The sequence below is a fragment of the Calliopsis andreniformis genome, chromosome 1, assembly GCF_051401765.1.
Source record: "Calliopsis andreniformis isolate RMS-2024a chromosome 1, iyCalAndr_principal, whole genome shotgun sequence".
In the NCBI taxonomy this organism is placed as follows: domain Eukaryota; kingdom Metazoa; phylum Arthropoda; class Insecta; order Hymenoptera; family Andrenidae; genus Calliopsis; species Calliopsis andreniformis.
In genome coordinates this window covers 3,976,695-3,992,574 of record NC_135062.1, presented here as the reverse complement: position 1 = coordinate 3,992,574, position 15,880 = coordinate 3,976,695, and the positions used below count along the sequence as shown (strand labels likewise).

The 15,880-nt window shown below is 31.9% G+C and overlaps 1 protein-coding gene across 3 annotated transcripts in view; it reads right to left on the bottom strand.

The window, feature by feature from the left end:
• Positions 1 to 15,880, bottom strand: part of Cnn (phosphodiesterase 4D interacting protein centrosomin) — a 73,660-nt gene that overhangs the window by 22,082 nt on the left and 35,698 nt on the right. Inside the window, exon 1 of one of the 3 annotated variants that reach the window (XM_076383340.1) lies at positions 11,219 to 11,449. The exons of the other annotated variants lie outside the window; for them this stretch is intronic. Coding sequence (XP_076239455.1) covers positions 11,219 to 11,303 — 85 coding nt within the window. The 5' untranslated portion in view covers positions 11,304 to 11,449. Of the gene's footprint in view, positions 1 to 11,218; positions 11,450 to 15,880 lie in introns of those variants that run through there. 3 annotated transcript variants of the gene reach the window in all.

Below are 15,880 nucleotides of genomic sequence, written 5' to 3'. Positions count from 1 at the left end.
AAAATGTATAATATTTCGTAAATTCGAACGTGTGAATTTAATAGTCCTGGCTAAATTTGTAAGTTATTAACATCATAAGTAGCTAATCAAAAATATTACTTATCTTTAATATTACTTGCAATTTTATTTCAAGTAGCCCATTCTTCAAATTATTTAAGTTTGGCTTAATCTTTAAAAGTTAACCTTTACTTTTATTTACCATTTATTCATTATGCTCGGCTACTTAAATCTTCAATAACTTGTCACAATTAGTCGTTTCCCTTTGCAACATACCATGTTTCAATTATCTATAACCGTAACATAGTGCTAGCATAAGCTGATTACTATATTTTAAACTCTGTTGACTTTTTTTCCGTACTTTTCGTAAGGAGGTATTCCCACTTGGAGGCATTTACTTAGGCATCTAAGCAATCTTTAAAATAAAGAATTATTATATAATTACAGACCAAGAATGTTGAAATTTTTTTTACATATTTAGCCATTTTTCTAGGTAAAAATAACACATTTATTACACATTACCCGCAATGTATCGTTCAGAATGGCTGTTACGATATCTAAAAAAAAAATGATTGAACATGTAAATAAAATTTCGAAACTCCTGGCCTGTAATTGTATAACAATTCTCTATACATTAAGGTTGCCTAGAATCGACTCGCCGCCTCCAAGTAGAAATATGTACCCCTTTAATGGAAAACACGGGTTCCATGTAAGCACAAAGCCAATCGTAATGTAAAGACGACTTCATAGACGCGAAACTAAAGATAAATTCGTCGTAGTTAAGACCCTTTTAAGAACAAGACCCGTGACCAATGGACGCTCAGTGAAAGCCATTCGTATGTATGTACTAATACGTATATACAAGACAAGCGAAAGCTATCGTTTTTCTCCAGGTGCGCTTGTTGCAATAATTGAACGTTGAATCGATCCTATTCTCGAATTCATTCGAGCTACGTGACTGATGCCAATTTCGCGATGCTAAACGGGCGCTGCAGTCTTGCGGCCTTTAAATCTTTTTGGCGTGACACCAAGCGCCGTTAAGTATTTCGACCGATCCACGAGGTCGCCGTTCGCACCGTTTCACGCGCATTTTTATAATCCAAGTATCTTCGTTTTCTTGTCACTTTTATTACTAAAGCTAATTCGTTGATTTTGATAATACTGTAAGAAAAAAAATTTCGAATATTTAAATCTTCTGTTATTTAAAATTGCGTATAATAGATGCAATAATAATAAGAGTACATTAGACCTTTGATTAAGGTTTAAACAGTAAAGTAATAGTAATTTATCGAAGAAAAAATAGCTTGGTATCAAAAGGTTGCTTCAGGTTTAAATCTCATGGAACTTTAGATAATCGAGGTCTATGTACTGTATTTTATAGGTTTGTAGAGTAGCTGAAAATACTTGACACATACATATTTTATCGATAATTCTAGATCCAGAAACACAGTGTAATAAGTCTTCTTGTTTTCTATATAAGTTAATGCACTTTGGCTCTAGAGTTCAGAATTATTTGGATTAAAGAAGTCAAACCCATCTTTGAAGGTAGAAGTAAAGAGCCTGTAAACCTATTTCTGCAAACGACGAAAGACTTTTCTCACAACATTATGGTTGAAACCGAAATTGACTCAAGAATTAGGGTTGCAGTACTGATTTGTGTAATAAGAGAAATGGCATTTTCTTACTTTATTACTTCATAATGTATTCTGGTTTCTACTTCGGTTTCGACTACTTGATTTCAAATCAACTGACTTATCAAAGTATTCTTCTCTTTCCCATGGCTTTGTTAAATTATATCCCTATACACCCATTATGAAAATGGTTATATGTATTTTGGAACTCATCAGAATTTTGAACTTTTTAACTCTGACACATAAAAGAATTCCCTTTTAGCAACACCAAATTACATAAAAACAGAAAAACGACAAAAATGGACTTATCAAGTGATTCCCCTGTTAACACTATAGATTTACTATCGTGTACGACCTTTTTAAAAAACCGATAAAACTTAGAACTCCCCCACTTGTTTAAATTAAATATCATACTCAGATACAGAAGGTACAAAATAAATGTTGACCAAGTGGTATGAGTTAAGTAATCAATTAAGTAATCATTCCCTGTCAAAGTTGTATATGTATGAATACAAGCCCTCAAGATTTGTTGTGTTTGTCTATTTTTACAGAAACCGCTTTCATAAACGAATTATCGTATCCGAAACTATTAAAGATACAGACTTCAGTTCTTCGTTATATCAATAATAAAAAATGATCTCTCTAAATACATATATCTCTTTTGCAAGTATAACTAAATTTTACGCGTTTTTAAGGATTCGACAAAATTATGTACTGACTCTGTGCCCAGACCTAAAATTTGCCTGGTCTATATCTATATTTATTCTTCGTGCAACACTGCAGTAAAGACAACGATTAAAAATAGAAATAGCGTTGAGTGCCGATTTGGGTAGATATCATGACAAGAAATCATAACTAGATAAACATAATAAGTAATATTGTAACCTATGGTTTCTTTTAAATGGATGTATCATTGTTTTATACTACGTTAACTTTTATAATAGACTCTCAAAATATAAGAGTAACTACACAATCATAAGGATTATCAAGCCGCGACAAATGGTTGGCTTCAACAAACGAAAATGATTGATTTACAGCTACAAAACAAAAATAACTGGACATTGTGCAATCGCGTAAAAAACTGCTCCAACTCTGTGATATTTATAGGAAGTTTCTTCACGGAAATTTGCATGCTAGAAATTGCCACAAAGTAATAATAGCCTCTGGTACTTTTAGTAATGTTTTCTAAATTTCTAAGGAAATTGCTTGTAATTATGAGAAGTACTTTTTTACGTATATTTTATTAATAATAAAATGTACACATAGAAGTTAGTGGTAATACATTTATGATTTGTGTGACTAAAATCAAATTACTTGACTGATTGTACATAAAGTATTCGTATACTAATATTTTTCTGAAAATTTAACCAAAGCTCCACTAATAGTTTGAAGACATTATAATATTTTATAAGGGATGGTAATCTAGTAATTTTCATATTTATAGTAAAGATATCTAGTAGCAAAAAACATTGAAGGAGTTAGAGTTGTATGTTGGGACATATTTCATGAAAAGCGCGTAGAATCGATATTTATAAGTAAGATCATTTAACACGTTGACTGCCATGTCACCCATATGTGGGTGACAATTTTTACATGATTGTGAATAACGATAAGTTACATAATCATGAATAATAGTAATATACAGAATTTCAGCGACATTTAGTAAAAGAGAAAAAACACTTTAAAATAATCATGAAAATGAATTAAAAACAATTTTCTTTAAAGCTGGAATCACAGCCAAAGTGACAGAATTTTTAATGAAGTTAAAGTGGCAGTCAATGTGTTAACATGTTTACGCCGGCGCTGCAATTCGAATTTCCCGCCAATGAGCGCCTGCTTCAAGAGCGCTTTGTTTTATTGTACGGTGTGAGCCACCGCTGGTACGCGCCGCCCGATTGGATATTCAAATGTGAGCCACCAGTGGTACATGCTGGCGTGGATGTGTTAATTCTTAATATTTTGAAATATAAATTTACAGTTTCTGAAACTATGGGTGTTAACAGGTTGACCCCCTACTTATAATAGACGGTAATATAACTCCCCGAATACCATTATTATATTGACATAATTTCATCTAGCTTTTTTTCATAATTGCACAGAATGAATAGTCTTGCGAGTCTTAGGTTCAACAGATAATTATAGATAGAGGAAGATGTGATGAGTGCAGTAACAGCAATAACACATCGTCAATGTAAATCATGCGAAACAGAGGAACATGTGTACGATTTTTACTTATAAACAATAAAAATTAGTTTAGACATTATAGAGTTCTGACTGTTGAGACTTTCGAGTGTTCAGCTAATTGTTCAGCTGACCAATTAAAAAGTACCTTCCGAATGGTGAGCAGTGATCCGGAACATGAACACACTCCGGTATAAGAATAGAGCACCACAAGGCACAGTATCAGTGTGTCTCTTGACCCCCTGATGAAGCTAATTGCAATGCTGGCGAAACGTTGGGAATATAATTCCAGGACACGGCTTACACCTGAAGGTCTCAAGAGTCAGAACTGTATGATGCCGAGCCTTGAAAGCTTCAAATCTCTGATCTAGTTTAGACATTCATCTTTGATCTGCAATGTTACTAAAGAATAATTTTTTATGACTTTTGTTAGGTGCCATATTTCTTTTATTTCAAACAATTTTAATCTCTCTTGAGATTATTTTGCATTACATTGTATGTACAAACGTGTTATCAAAAAAGTATGAATGTTTTAAATAGATAAGTTACAGCTTTGTAGAAACAGGTATAGAGCATTACAGATCCCTGCTGTGAGTTTACAAAGAATAATGTTTCACGATAATGGAAGAGGGTAGGGTAATTCAGTTTCTGTAATTTTATGATAAGGGTGGTTCTCTATCTTTCGAATAACGGAAATTGCCACATTGATATTCACATTGACATTTAGGGTGGCTTCTTATGCCTATTTGAGGGAGTGAGAGAGCGAGATTACAATAGCCTAATCTACATCTGTTTATCATTATTACCCTTTCTCGTTTTAGCTATTTACCAAGATACCACGATTTAGGGTTAGTATCGTAGAAGTGTTAAAGATATGTAGTCAACTCCCTTGGTTAATCCTTCTAGGGTGATGGCGTCATGAGTGCTTTTGATTAATGTGGTTTTGTTTATTTCTTTGAGATCAGATAAGAGTATTTTGAGAGTGTTTGTTGGTGCTTGTTTGGCTAGTTTCTAGATGGAATGAAATTCAACTGAATTTGTTTTTTTTTTGTTTGGAGTTTTTGTGTAGAGCTCGGAGATTTTCCTTCTTATTTCTAAGATGTATGGATTCGTTGTTATATTCAGTTTAGTTCGTTTTAGTGAAAGTAGAGCACTGAAAAAGTCAGTTAGGATAAGAAAGTTTAATTTGGGGTGGTTTATAGCTATTTCTACAGCTTCGTTTAGGGAAAAGCCTTCAGCAGTAAAAATTGACGAGTTTCTGATAATACTTCTCGCTATTGTGATATCAAGATCACTACATAGGCACGCAGTTCCTATTGAGGTTAAATCTATTGATTTGCTTTTGTCTGTGAAGATCATGTGGTATCCTTAGCAATCAATATGTGATTACAAAATTTACGCTTTCTGTTTCTATTCGGTAATATTTTCTTGAAGTACAAAATGTTCAAGTAGATTTTATTGAGATAGCCGCCACATAAAAACATCGCCGGTTCTTGTATGAGTTCCAGCTTAGACTCTGATAAAACGATATTAGTGGGTGTGCTATTTCTATATTTGAGAGCTGTCCCTATTGCAGCGTACTGAATTTTTTCGAGTTTTTCTACTTGTTTAGGCTGTACGGGGAAGTATGTAAAATATCCATAGTTAGAATTGAATGTACGAAGGTCTTATATAGTGTTATTAAGGTTTCTGGATTCGTTCCCCACCATGTGCCTCTCAAAAATTTAATTATGTTTATAGCTCGACCACTTCTTTTGAATTAGATCAAAAAGATGGCTAAATGTCATTTTGTAATATATAGAAGGTTATGTCTACGAAGCGAATGGATTAATCACTTGATTTGATAGTGGAATTATTTATTTTTATTTCGATTTTCTCCTGGTGGTATGTTGAGTTCGTTGAAGTGTATGAAAACAAGTTTCAAACAACTTCAAATTCAAGTGTTTGTTTGCGTTTGCCGTATAAAATTATATCATTCGCGTATTTAAAGATCATTATGCTTTTGGGTAGATTTTCAACTATTTTAGAAATAAATATATTAAATAATACAGGACTTGAAAGTCCCCCTTGTGGTACACCTTTAAACGCTTTCCTAGCCTTAAAGCTTGAAGCCGTCTGTGTAAACTGATTTTTCGGAAATTAAGAATTTAATAAAAACTGTATTAGTGGAACATCCGATTATTCCTAATTGTTCTAAAAGAATATCTACATTTACATTGTCAAATCTATATCTAAAAACGCTGCTAGGAGGCTTTTTTACTACTGAAGGCTTCTTCTACATTCAAACGTTAAGTTTGTTAGATTACCTACTCTTGGGAGGGATATTGTTACTTTCTATCCACCATTTCATTCTATTTTTTATAATGGTTTCGAAAAGTTTACAGTGACTTGAAGTTAGAAATATAAGTCTGACGTTTTTTTCCGTTCGCTTTACTAATGAAGTGAATATAAACTTTTCTTCACTCATCTAGGTAGACATTTATAGTGTACATTTCGTTAAATATGTCCAGGAGAATTAATTGGAACTTTAATGGTACTTTTTGGAGAATTTCGTAAGCGATCCCATTGATACCAGGAGCTGAATGGGAATTCTTGCTGTAGAGAGCGGTATTAAATTCCACAAAGCTAAACGGAGAACTCAAAAATTTATTTTCGCCCCAAATGGTAATCGGTTTGGATCGCTGCTTTTAATCTAATTTTATCTAAGGCTTCACTTATCTGTCTTTTCCGTCAGTGGTTTTCAAACGTGTGAGAAAGTGTAAATTTAACCCATTTGTTTTTTAGGATTTTGCTGGTGTTGCAAACATAAGTTTTACTAGTAGTTTAGAAGCTTTGATTGAAGTTTAGATTTTCTGGAAATTCTCTGAATTTTTCTCTTTTGTTCATTCTAGTAGTTTTCCTGGCTAGGACCGACAATTTTTTAAATTCTCTATGCTCTTTGATAATTTCTTTCTTTTCAAATTCCTTCTTTCAGAGAATATTTGGTCACATGTCCTTCTTCAATGCAGCGGAAGCAGTTTAGTTTGTCCGTGGATACGAACATCCTAAATTGGGTCTTGCCGTGTGTGACAATAAATAACTTCGGGATTTTTTTGGTGTCTTCCAGGTTGACGTATATTCGTCTCTGAAGCTCAAAATGTGCGAGACGCCTGGTTCTTGGTATCCAGATCTAAGGAAGGCGACTTTAGAAGTGGTTCGGATGTTGTTCCTTTTAAAAACGTTTTCTAGTGCTTCGTTTGGGATTGTAGGAGATACATTGGAAAGGATGATCCGTTGGGACGGTGTTATAATTGGTTTCAGTTCAATGACGTTATTGTTTACGTTAAATACTTTTGTATTTAGACGTTACTTCGGTGGTTGCTTTGACAGTTTCTACGTAAATACATACTCTCCCGTTTGAAATACGTGAAATATATCTGATTGCATTACGTCCTGTAATTTCTGCGAGGGCAATTGTGTAGGCTTTGGTCGATATTCCTTCTCTTGCTTCCAAGACTACTGCTTATTCTTTTTTCGAGTGGAGGTTGCTAGTGATAGTCTCTGCGCACGATCGTTCATTAAGTTCTGTGTTCGATTGAGATGTGGATTTTGTCATGTTGGAGGTGCGTGGATTAGATTTTTTATTTCTGTACTCAGAAATCATTTTGGTGTTTATAACTATGTGAAATTTCTAGCGAGTTGCAAAATCTATGGCCGTGAATCACTATAGAAATTGACACTTATATATTGTAAACACTTCGAAGACTATACTCGCAAACGATCTCATCGCGTCACGTTTGAACTCCTATGGTGCCATATTACTGACTTATTTTCATAGTTAAATTCAATTAAATTGTTTTCCTTTTTTTCTACTTATTATTACACATAACCTTATTAGTCTGCCTACATTTGAAGCAGAACTTTAAAACAGTTTAGACTACGAATCAAATTTTAAGAAAAAATACAAAACTTACCAGTTCTTTTTCTATGCCTTTAAGTAGGCAGATTGTGAGGAAGTGATCACTTTATTTTACGATAATATGTAAATAACTTTTTCTAGAAGAATATACATAGTTTGGACTTGAAAGCACTAGACAGTATTAATTGTTAGGTTTACTGAAATTATATTTGAAATATAAATAAACAGATTTCATTTACAATAATTATAAGCAAGTAAATCAATGTGTTTGATTATGAATGAAATCATTCATTTCAATTCAAAACGAATGAAAATCGTTGAAATATAAAAGTCGAGCGAAAATAACGTACCTCGATAATAGTTTTTAATATAAACGCAACTAACCGGCTACCAGAATACATACTTGCCAATTGTCTTTTAATACAGTCTATTAAGCTTGGTAATGTTCAGAACGACCTTACTCTGCACGACATGATTCAATGCAGAGGGAGCTGAAGGTTAGATGTATTCAAGAACACGAATATCTGTATATGTAAAATCAGTTAATTATTAAGTGTTTCTATACTAAATGAACAAAATATCGAATAACACATTACTATGTTCTTCCTTAAAGAATGTATCTAAGTATCTAAATATCAAATAATAATACGGCATGCATTATTACTCTTAAGCAGTTTATGAGTTTAACAACTTCAATTAATGCTCCCTTCAATACAAATATTAAAGAGAGTAATTATTCCATTACTTAAATTTAGAAATTAAATTTCCTGGTTTAATAATTACATGCATGGTGTTCCACAGTAAACAAAGTAATGTAGGTAGTATATAGTATATGCTATTATGATTATAATTAAATATTGGTAAATAACAAATCTATACACATATTGTGTAGAATCTATGTTCTTCAAATTAATCCCTTATCAATCTCTTGAACTAGTCTAGTATGTTTCTTCGCAAACAAAAAAATAAGAAATCAGTAACTATATCTTGAAAAGCATTAGCAATAAACCACAGTCAGTAATCAAATTTTTATTAACTAGTTTCACAAAGTCTTCACCAGATAATAAAATTAAATATACATGTATTTACATTTTTACATATTATGTAACAACAGTCATTCAAGTGTAATTTTAACTAAATCATCTCTATGATTAATTTATTTTTAAATAAAATTAGTGTCATTTTAAAACTCTAAATTGTTTTGAAACTAATATCCCAGTAACCATTAAGTTTAGTGACTTTATAACATATCAGTGAATGACTAAACTGCAGCTTCTTTGTACTACACTACATCACAAGTAATTGGCATTGGTATCGATAACATTATGATAATGCAATGTATGACACTATACTGTTTAGAACAGACAGATAGATAGTGCAGACTTGCGTAAGATAACACCTTACATTTAGAAATCTGATGAAGCATGGTGAATCTATGCGAAAAAAAAGTGAAAAGTATTGAATAAAAATTTTTGATTTTGCGTTTCCATTCAAAACAATTCATCTTGAATTTCAGATTTGTGAGCACACATAAAAGAGTTTTTAGAAAGAAAATTTAAAAAGGTATTTTCTCTCTAGAGACGACGATTTTAGGCAATCTTTAACATAAAGAACTGTTACGCAATTACAAATCAAGAGTTTTATATTCTCTTTTTGTCTTCTTTATTTTGTCTTCGAGCGATAACAAAAAGCTATTGCAGACACTAAAATATTATTTCGAACGATAAAGGATTGTCTATTTAATATGTGTGTAAAACTTGATGGAAGTCGATTATCTGATTATTATTATAATTGATTATCTCATGGCAACCATTAAAACGATTCACTGCGAAAACTATACAACTTGAATAATAAGAATGGATAGCAATTAGAATGTTTTATCTTGAAAAATGACTAAACATTTAAGAAAAATTTCAAACTTCTGAGTCTATAATTATATGTATAGGGTATTTCATAACATGTGGGACCTACTTCGGGAGTTGATTATATACCTAAAAAGAATGAAAGAAAGTCATACAAACACATATCCTATCTGTCTTTGTTTATGAGATATAATGCATTTTATAAACAAAGCAAACTTTCTCTTCGACCTCTCTTTCCATAGACCGCAATAGTTTGTAAGGAAGATTTTTAATCGGACCTTTTTTCCTTGATGGGGAACTAACAGGCACTAAGTGTGTTGATTCTTTGAGCACGCGTTTACACGAAATATCAGAGGAAGTTCCAGTCGATAGACTTCGTATGTGGTTTATTCATAATGAATCTCTGATGCATTTTAGCCGAGTACATATGTAGCTAATTGCTCGTTCTTTGGATCTCAATCGATTAGATCTTCATTTGTTGGGCGCATTTAAAACCTATTCCATACACAACATTGATTGAAAATGTTGAAATACTATGAAATAGAGTAAAGCAAGGCTTGCAAAAAATTCGAGAAACACCAAGAATGATAGAGACAATAACCAGATCGATGACAAGACGAATGCAAGGTGGTCATTTCGAATATCTTCTGTAAATGTGATTAAAACAAAAAATTCATTATATCTCATAAACAAAGATAAATAAGACATGTATTTACACGACTTTTTTTCATTGTTTTTAAGCAAACAACCAACTCTCGAAGTGGGTCCCACATATTATGAAACATCCTGTATAGTAATTCTTTATTTCAAAGATTAAAGTCGACGCATCCAAGTGGGAATACCTACTCCCTTAAATAATTGAAAACCATACAGAGTAAAAGATGCACATACATTTACTTAATAGTCAAATTGACTGACTTAATATAGTTTAAGTTCAGGCTGGAATTGAAAGTAAAGTTTCTCAAAAATGAAACATGAACTTATTTTTTTTTCTATGTTCTTAACTTATTTTCTCATGCAGAACTATTATTTTCCCGTTTGAACTTCCGGTTACGAAGAGAAAGAATTATTTCTAACAGTTCGCAGCATCACATTCAAAATAGTTATCGACAAAGTAATCATAGCATTACATAATTTCATACAAAATTTCCTTTCCTCTGTGCTTAGCTATTGAAAAACTAAATTCTTATTCATACAAGTACTCTTTACGAGCCATTTATTTGTGAAATCGGTTAAGACCACAAAACTCTATTTAAAATAAATATGAGAAGTTAAGCATAAATCAAGTGCTTTGACATTACAATTTTTAAATATTTAAAAAGTGGAATTAATTATTTTGACCTGTGAATGGCTCAATTATACTTCACTAAACCTTATAAGAATTACAACCATGATTTGAATGATATTTTATTAAATCAGCGATACTCTCAACCATTGACTAGTATTAAAAAATACTAATATATTCCTCTCAAGTAAGTATTGGCTACTATACAACACTTTTCAACGAATAATAAAAAAAAATTAAGAAAATGTGCTTTTATAGACTGTTTAACACATCTTGACAACTATTATAATTCCACATTCTTAGTTCCGTATAACCTACTACTACCGATGACTAGTTATAACACAATAGAAATAGCATTCCGTACCGAACATAATTTGAACTTGAATTGGTCCGTCTTGAATTTTCTGGGGGACGGTTGAAGTCGCAAAACGCGACCAGCCACATCCCATACCACGTAAAATGGTCCTCGAAATTGTCACATTTTACAGGATTTGCACTACATCTACGCTAAATTAAAATTTCTGAAGAGAAATATTTCGTAGTTCTCTCAGATTACAAGTCTTCTCGCGGCAACCGCACAAACACCAACTGAGACATGGAATGGCAGAGCAGCGCCAAAGTTTACATCGTAATAACCTGCAGTTAAAATTATATTCCGAGTATATATCGCATCACGTACGCTAGGTATAGATGGACGTTTCAAGGATTCATCGAACTACAGCCGCACGAAACAAATATGCACACCTTCCCAAACACTGACTGACTTTTCCTTGAATGATTTCCTTTGTATTAGATTGTTAACAATGAAATGTTAGAGAGAAATTGTTTATAGTCAAGCCATAAATTTTATAGACATTACATGCACCTTTGTACTTTCCGGTATAAAACACGTATTTATAGTTTTGCTATAAATTACTTCAATACTTATTAATAATTGCTCCCAAAGTATTTATAAACATATAAATATAATTTATAAATAATTTATTCACTTTTTATCTTCAGTTATTTGACGAAATAATAAAATATTTTAGATAGAATTTACTTAATTATTCATTTTGAATGCTTAAAAAACTTTTCATACGAGAAATTAACATTGGAATTGAATATTTATTAGAACATATTTTCAAATTTCGTGATATACAACAGAATGTTCGAAGACAGGCCTTAGAAGTTTTAAGAGGCGATTCTACACACTGAAATAAGACAAAAATCAAGAATAATGAAAATACGTTTCAAGCTTCATTTCAGAATTATTAATTGCTGAGAAAACGCCTAAAATACGCGTGAAATGTGTCTGTCTTGTTACCTATTCTACTGACTTTTTTGTGCCTGGCTTGAGACTTATTCTACTGACTTTGCTGTGTTTGATCTGACTACTGTGCGTCAGCAGTAGAATAAATCCCAAATCAGACACACTTCACGCATATCTTAGGCATTTCCTTAACAATTAATAACTCTGAGATAAAATCTTAAATGTAATTTTATCATTCTAGAGTTTCGTTCTACTCTGAATGATAGAATCATTCCTAAAAATTTCTAATACCAGTTGTCAGAACGATGTAATCATGGAAATCGGGTGACGCAACTTTGCGTTTTAACACGTGTTTTGTTTCTACGCACTATACATTTCTCTCACGCGTCAAACATATCAATGCAGAAGGTAGGTTAAAAGGCTATAAATCCTCGGGAACAAGCATTTAAATTATTTAAATGCCCCGTCTGTAATGTGTTAATAAAATGTCTGGTTTGGAATGTATTAATATTATTTAATCTTACGTTTACTACTACGTTGAAACATATATGCAATGTTTGTCATGATTTTTCACTTGTTTCTGAAAAAGGTTTTAAACAAAAATTGAACAGTTTCAACATAAACCTGCATAAGGTAACGTCACTAATTTATTTGTAGATTGATATGCAGAAGATACATAAAAATCAACTGTATTTTTTTTTTTTTTTTAATAACATGAAATGTTTTTTAATGAATTCACTAATGCAGCTCATTAGTATTAAGTACTAAGAAATAAGAACAAATGGAACAAGGAGTTGAATACCTTAAAAATGTTAAGATATTTTCAAAGATATTTGTCAAAATACTCAAAATATAAATACTTCCTTGTAGTTGTTAAATACTTTGGGAAATAAAGGATTAACTTCACTATTACTAAATTGCACACTTATTTATAATAATACTATAGGCGCTAGTACGCTTTACATATGTATCTATATGTATATCTATCAACAAAACACTAGTACCATTAAATTATGTCCCGCCTTCAGCCATTCAACTTCTGTATGAAACATTTTTTCTTATCATCAAAGACAAATAAAGTATTTAAGGTTACTATAAAACGATTAAAGAGTAACGGTTTTTGGGCTTATCGGTTATAAAGTTACGAAGACAGTACATTAAATTCATGGACTTAATAGAGGAAAACATATGTAACTGCTTCCTCTTAATTTGTTAGAATATAAGTATAAGAAACACGCATACCCTACAAGTAGAATATTTTAATTATGATAAAAGAAATTAACTATCATGTAGTCACTAAAACAGAAGATTGTAGCAAGTATGTCATTTTGCATCAATAAGAAAGGAAAGTTTAATTACTGTTAGACTTGTTTAATTACCTACTTAAGTACCATAGAATCGACGTTAGATTCGTGTTGCGTCGCATAGCACGAGTTTTGCATGTACACATATATTTATTAGAATGGGCCTTTTAGGCCCGAGAGTCTTAGACGCCTGTTAACCAGATGTAACCCTTGGTGTGGGTTACTGACAATGCTCAGGTCTCCACTAAGAAAGGCTTTCAAGAAAGTCAGGAAGGCCGTATCCTTTCTATCTTTTTTACCCTCAAACAAACGTTGAAATAACTCCTCAAGGTTTAGCACACTTCAACTGAAACAGTCGTACTGTTCGTATCTCACTGTGATATCAATAAATACGGGGTGGTCCACTTAAATAAGACCACCAACATATCTATTCCAATCATGATGATATAAAAAATATTTTATTTGAAAGTGTTTTATTTGAGACTTTGAGAACATCCCTTGCAATATATTGGTCCCTCGATATCATTCAAATTCAATGCAAAATATTTTTTTGTGTCCTCGCAATTAGAAAAAAGATATGTAGGTGGCATTACTTAAATGGATCACCCTATGTAAAAAATCACAGATAAATGGTTTTTAATTCTTAAACGACTGACATTAACTTACGTCACAGAGATATAACAATTACAGAAAAAACGAAAGGTCAAACGTAAATACATATTAGCTACAGGAAGAACCACTATTTCAAAAGCACCACGTGTAGATCATTTAGAAATTTACCAAGAAAATAAAACTTGTACAACATCATCAGAAATAGAAATCCAAGCTCAACAATAGATCTATGTATTGAAGAAAATTTTGATAGTAAAGAGAATAATGCAGGGTGTTCAGTCTGTGGAAAGATATGAGGTTTAGGGTCACGAGAACTATGGAAAATTAACTAGAACTTATAGAAATATGTTTAATTTATTTTTTTCTTGGTTTTAATCAATTATAGAATTATAAAAATGCATTTAAATACTACAGGAAATGTTTATCCTTGGAGTCTTTTTATATTAATGTTTAAAAAGTCAATCTGGTAAACAGGTGTTCGTTATTTTGTTCACAAAAACGGACTCTTGTTTGCATATTTTGTATGAATGCTTTAAGAGTATGCTTCATGTGTTATGTATAGTCCTCTAATTCTTTCAAAATTGTTGCTTTATTTGTGTAAATTCTTTTTTTAACGATAAAGTAAAAATCTGAAAATACTTTTTTATTTAAAAAGTTTATACAAAATAAGGGATTTTGTTATTTATTTTGAATCTAATTACCAGTTATTATACTTACTCAGTTATACACATATCAATATAAAACACAGTGAACCTAATGTGGAATGATAAATGTTGTTCAAATCATTATTATATTCTAAAATTGAGTGTCACTAAATTAAAGAGTAATAAATAACTTATAAACCTACAGTTTTAAAGTTTGTATAGAACACTTATAAATAAATCAATCATGTTAAATATAAGAAATGTTCCATATTAGAACAAATTATTCTATACATATAAAGTGCTCAACTATAAGTGTAGGAAAATTTAAGAAATGAATCTAGATGTTAAAATAAAACGAACATCAAGAATAACGAAACTGTGGTTGATCTTTCATTTGCTAATTACAGACGTCTTGAAAACTTGGCAAATGAAAACTTGGATGACACCATTGTTAGCGTAGAGCTCCTAGCAGATCAGGCCATAGAGACCAGTAATTATCATAGTCACTGTACGGGTAAAAAATTCTAAAATCCCACCATAATCGTGTAAAGTGAGTGTCACCTTTTGCAAGATGGCGAAAATTCCCCCCTTAACCCTTGAAGAACTGACTATTTCACATTTATATGCAGAGCCAGCGGACTTAGGGTCACTTTTGGCCCAGCGTTCGCCATCCAAGGGTTAAATTGAGTCCAAACCCAATATTATACAATGCTGCGCTGGGTGGCTCGTTACTTACACAAAATCGCACAAAATCATGCAGATGATTCGTTCATTTCGTTAATGTTGTTTCTGTGTTTTTTCCATCTTTCCCCAGTAGGTAATACACTACAATAAATGAAACAATTGCGATTTTAGTACACTCATCAGAATTTGGGTAAACACACTGCGGACTATGCTGCCCAAAATTTCGTCCTATACAGTTGATCTAAACCCAATTTAAAAGAAATGAGTACCGACTGTATTTCAATTTATATTGTCCTTAATTTGAATATTAACACAATAGCTTAAATTATACTGTGCATCCTCAGTAGGTTCTTTATCATCCGAAATACCATGAGATTTAAACCTGAAACATACTACTTGAAGTTTCAAACCTGAAGCTAGCTTTATTTTCTTCAGAAAGCTACTATTACTTAACTGTTTAATCAATGTCCTAGTCGACATTTTATTATATTCTTATTATTACTATTCTCAACATGCCAAACCCTAAATAA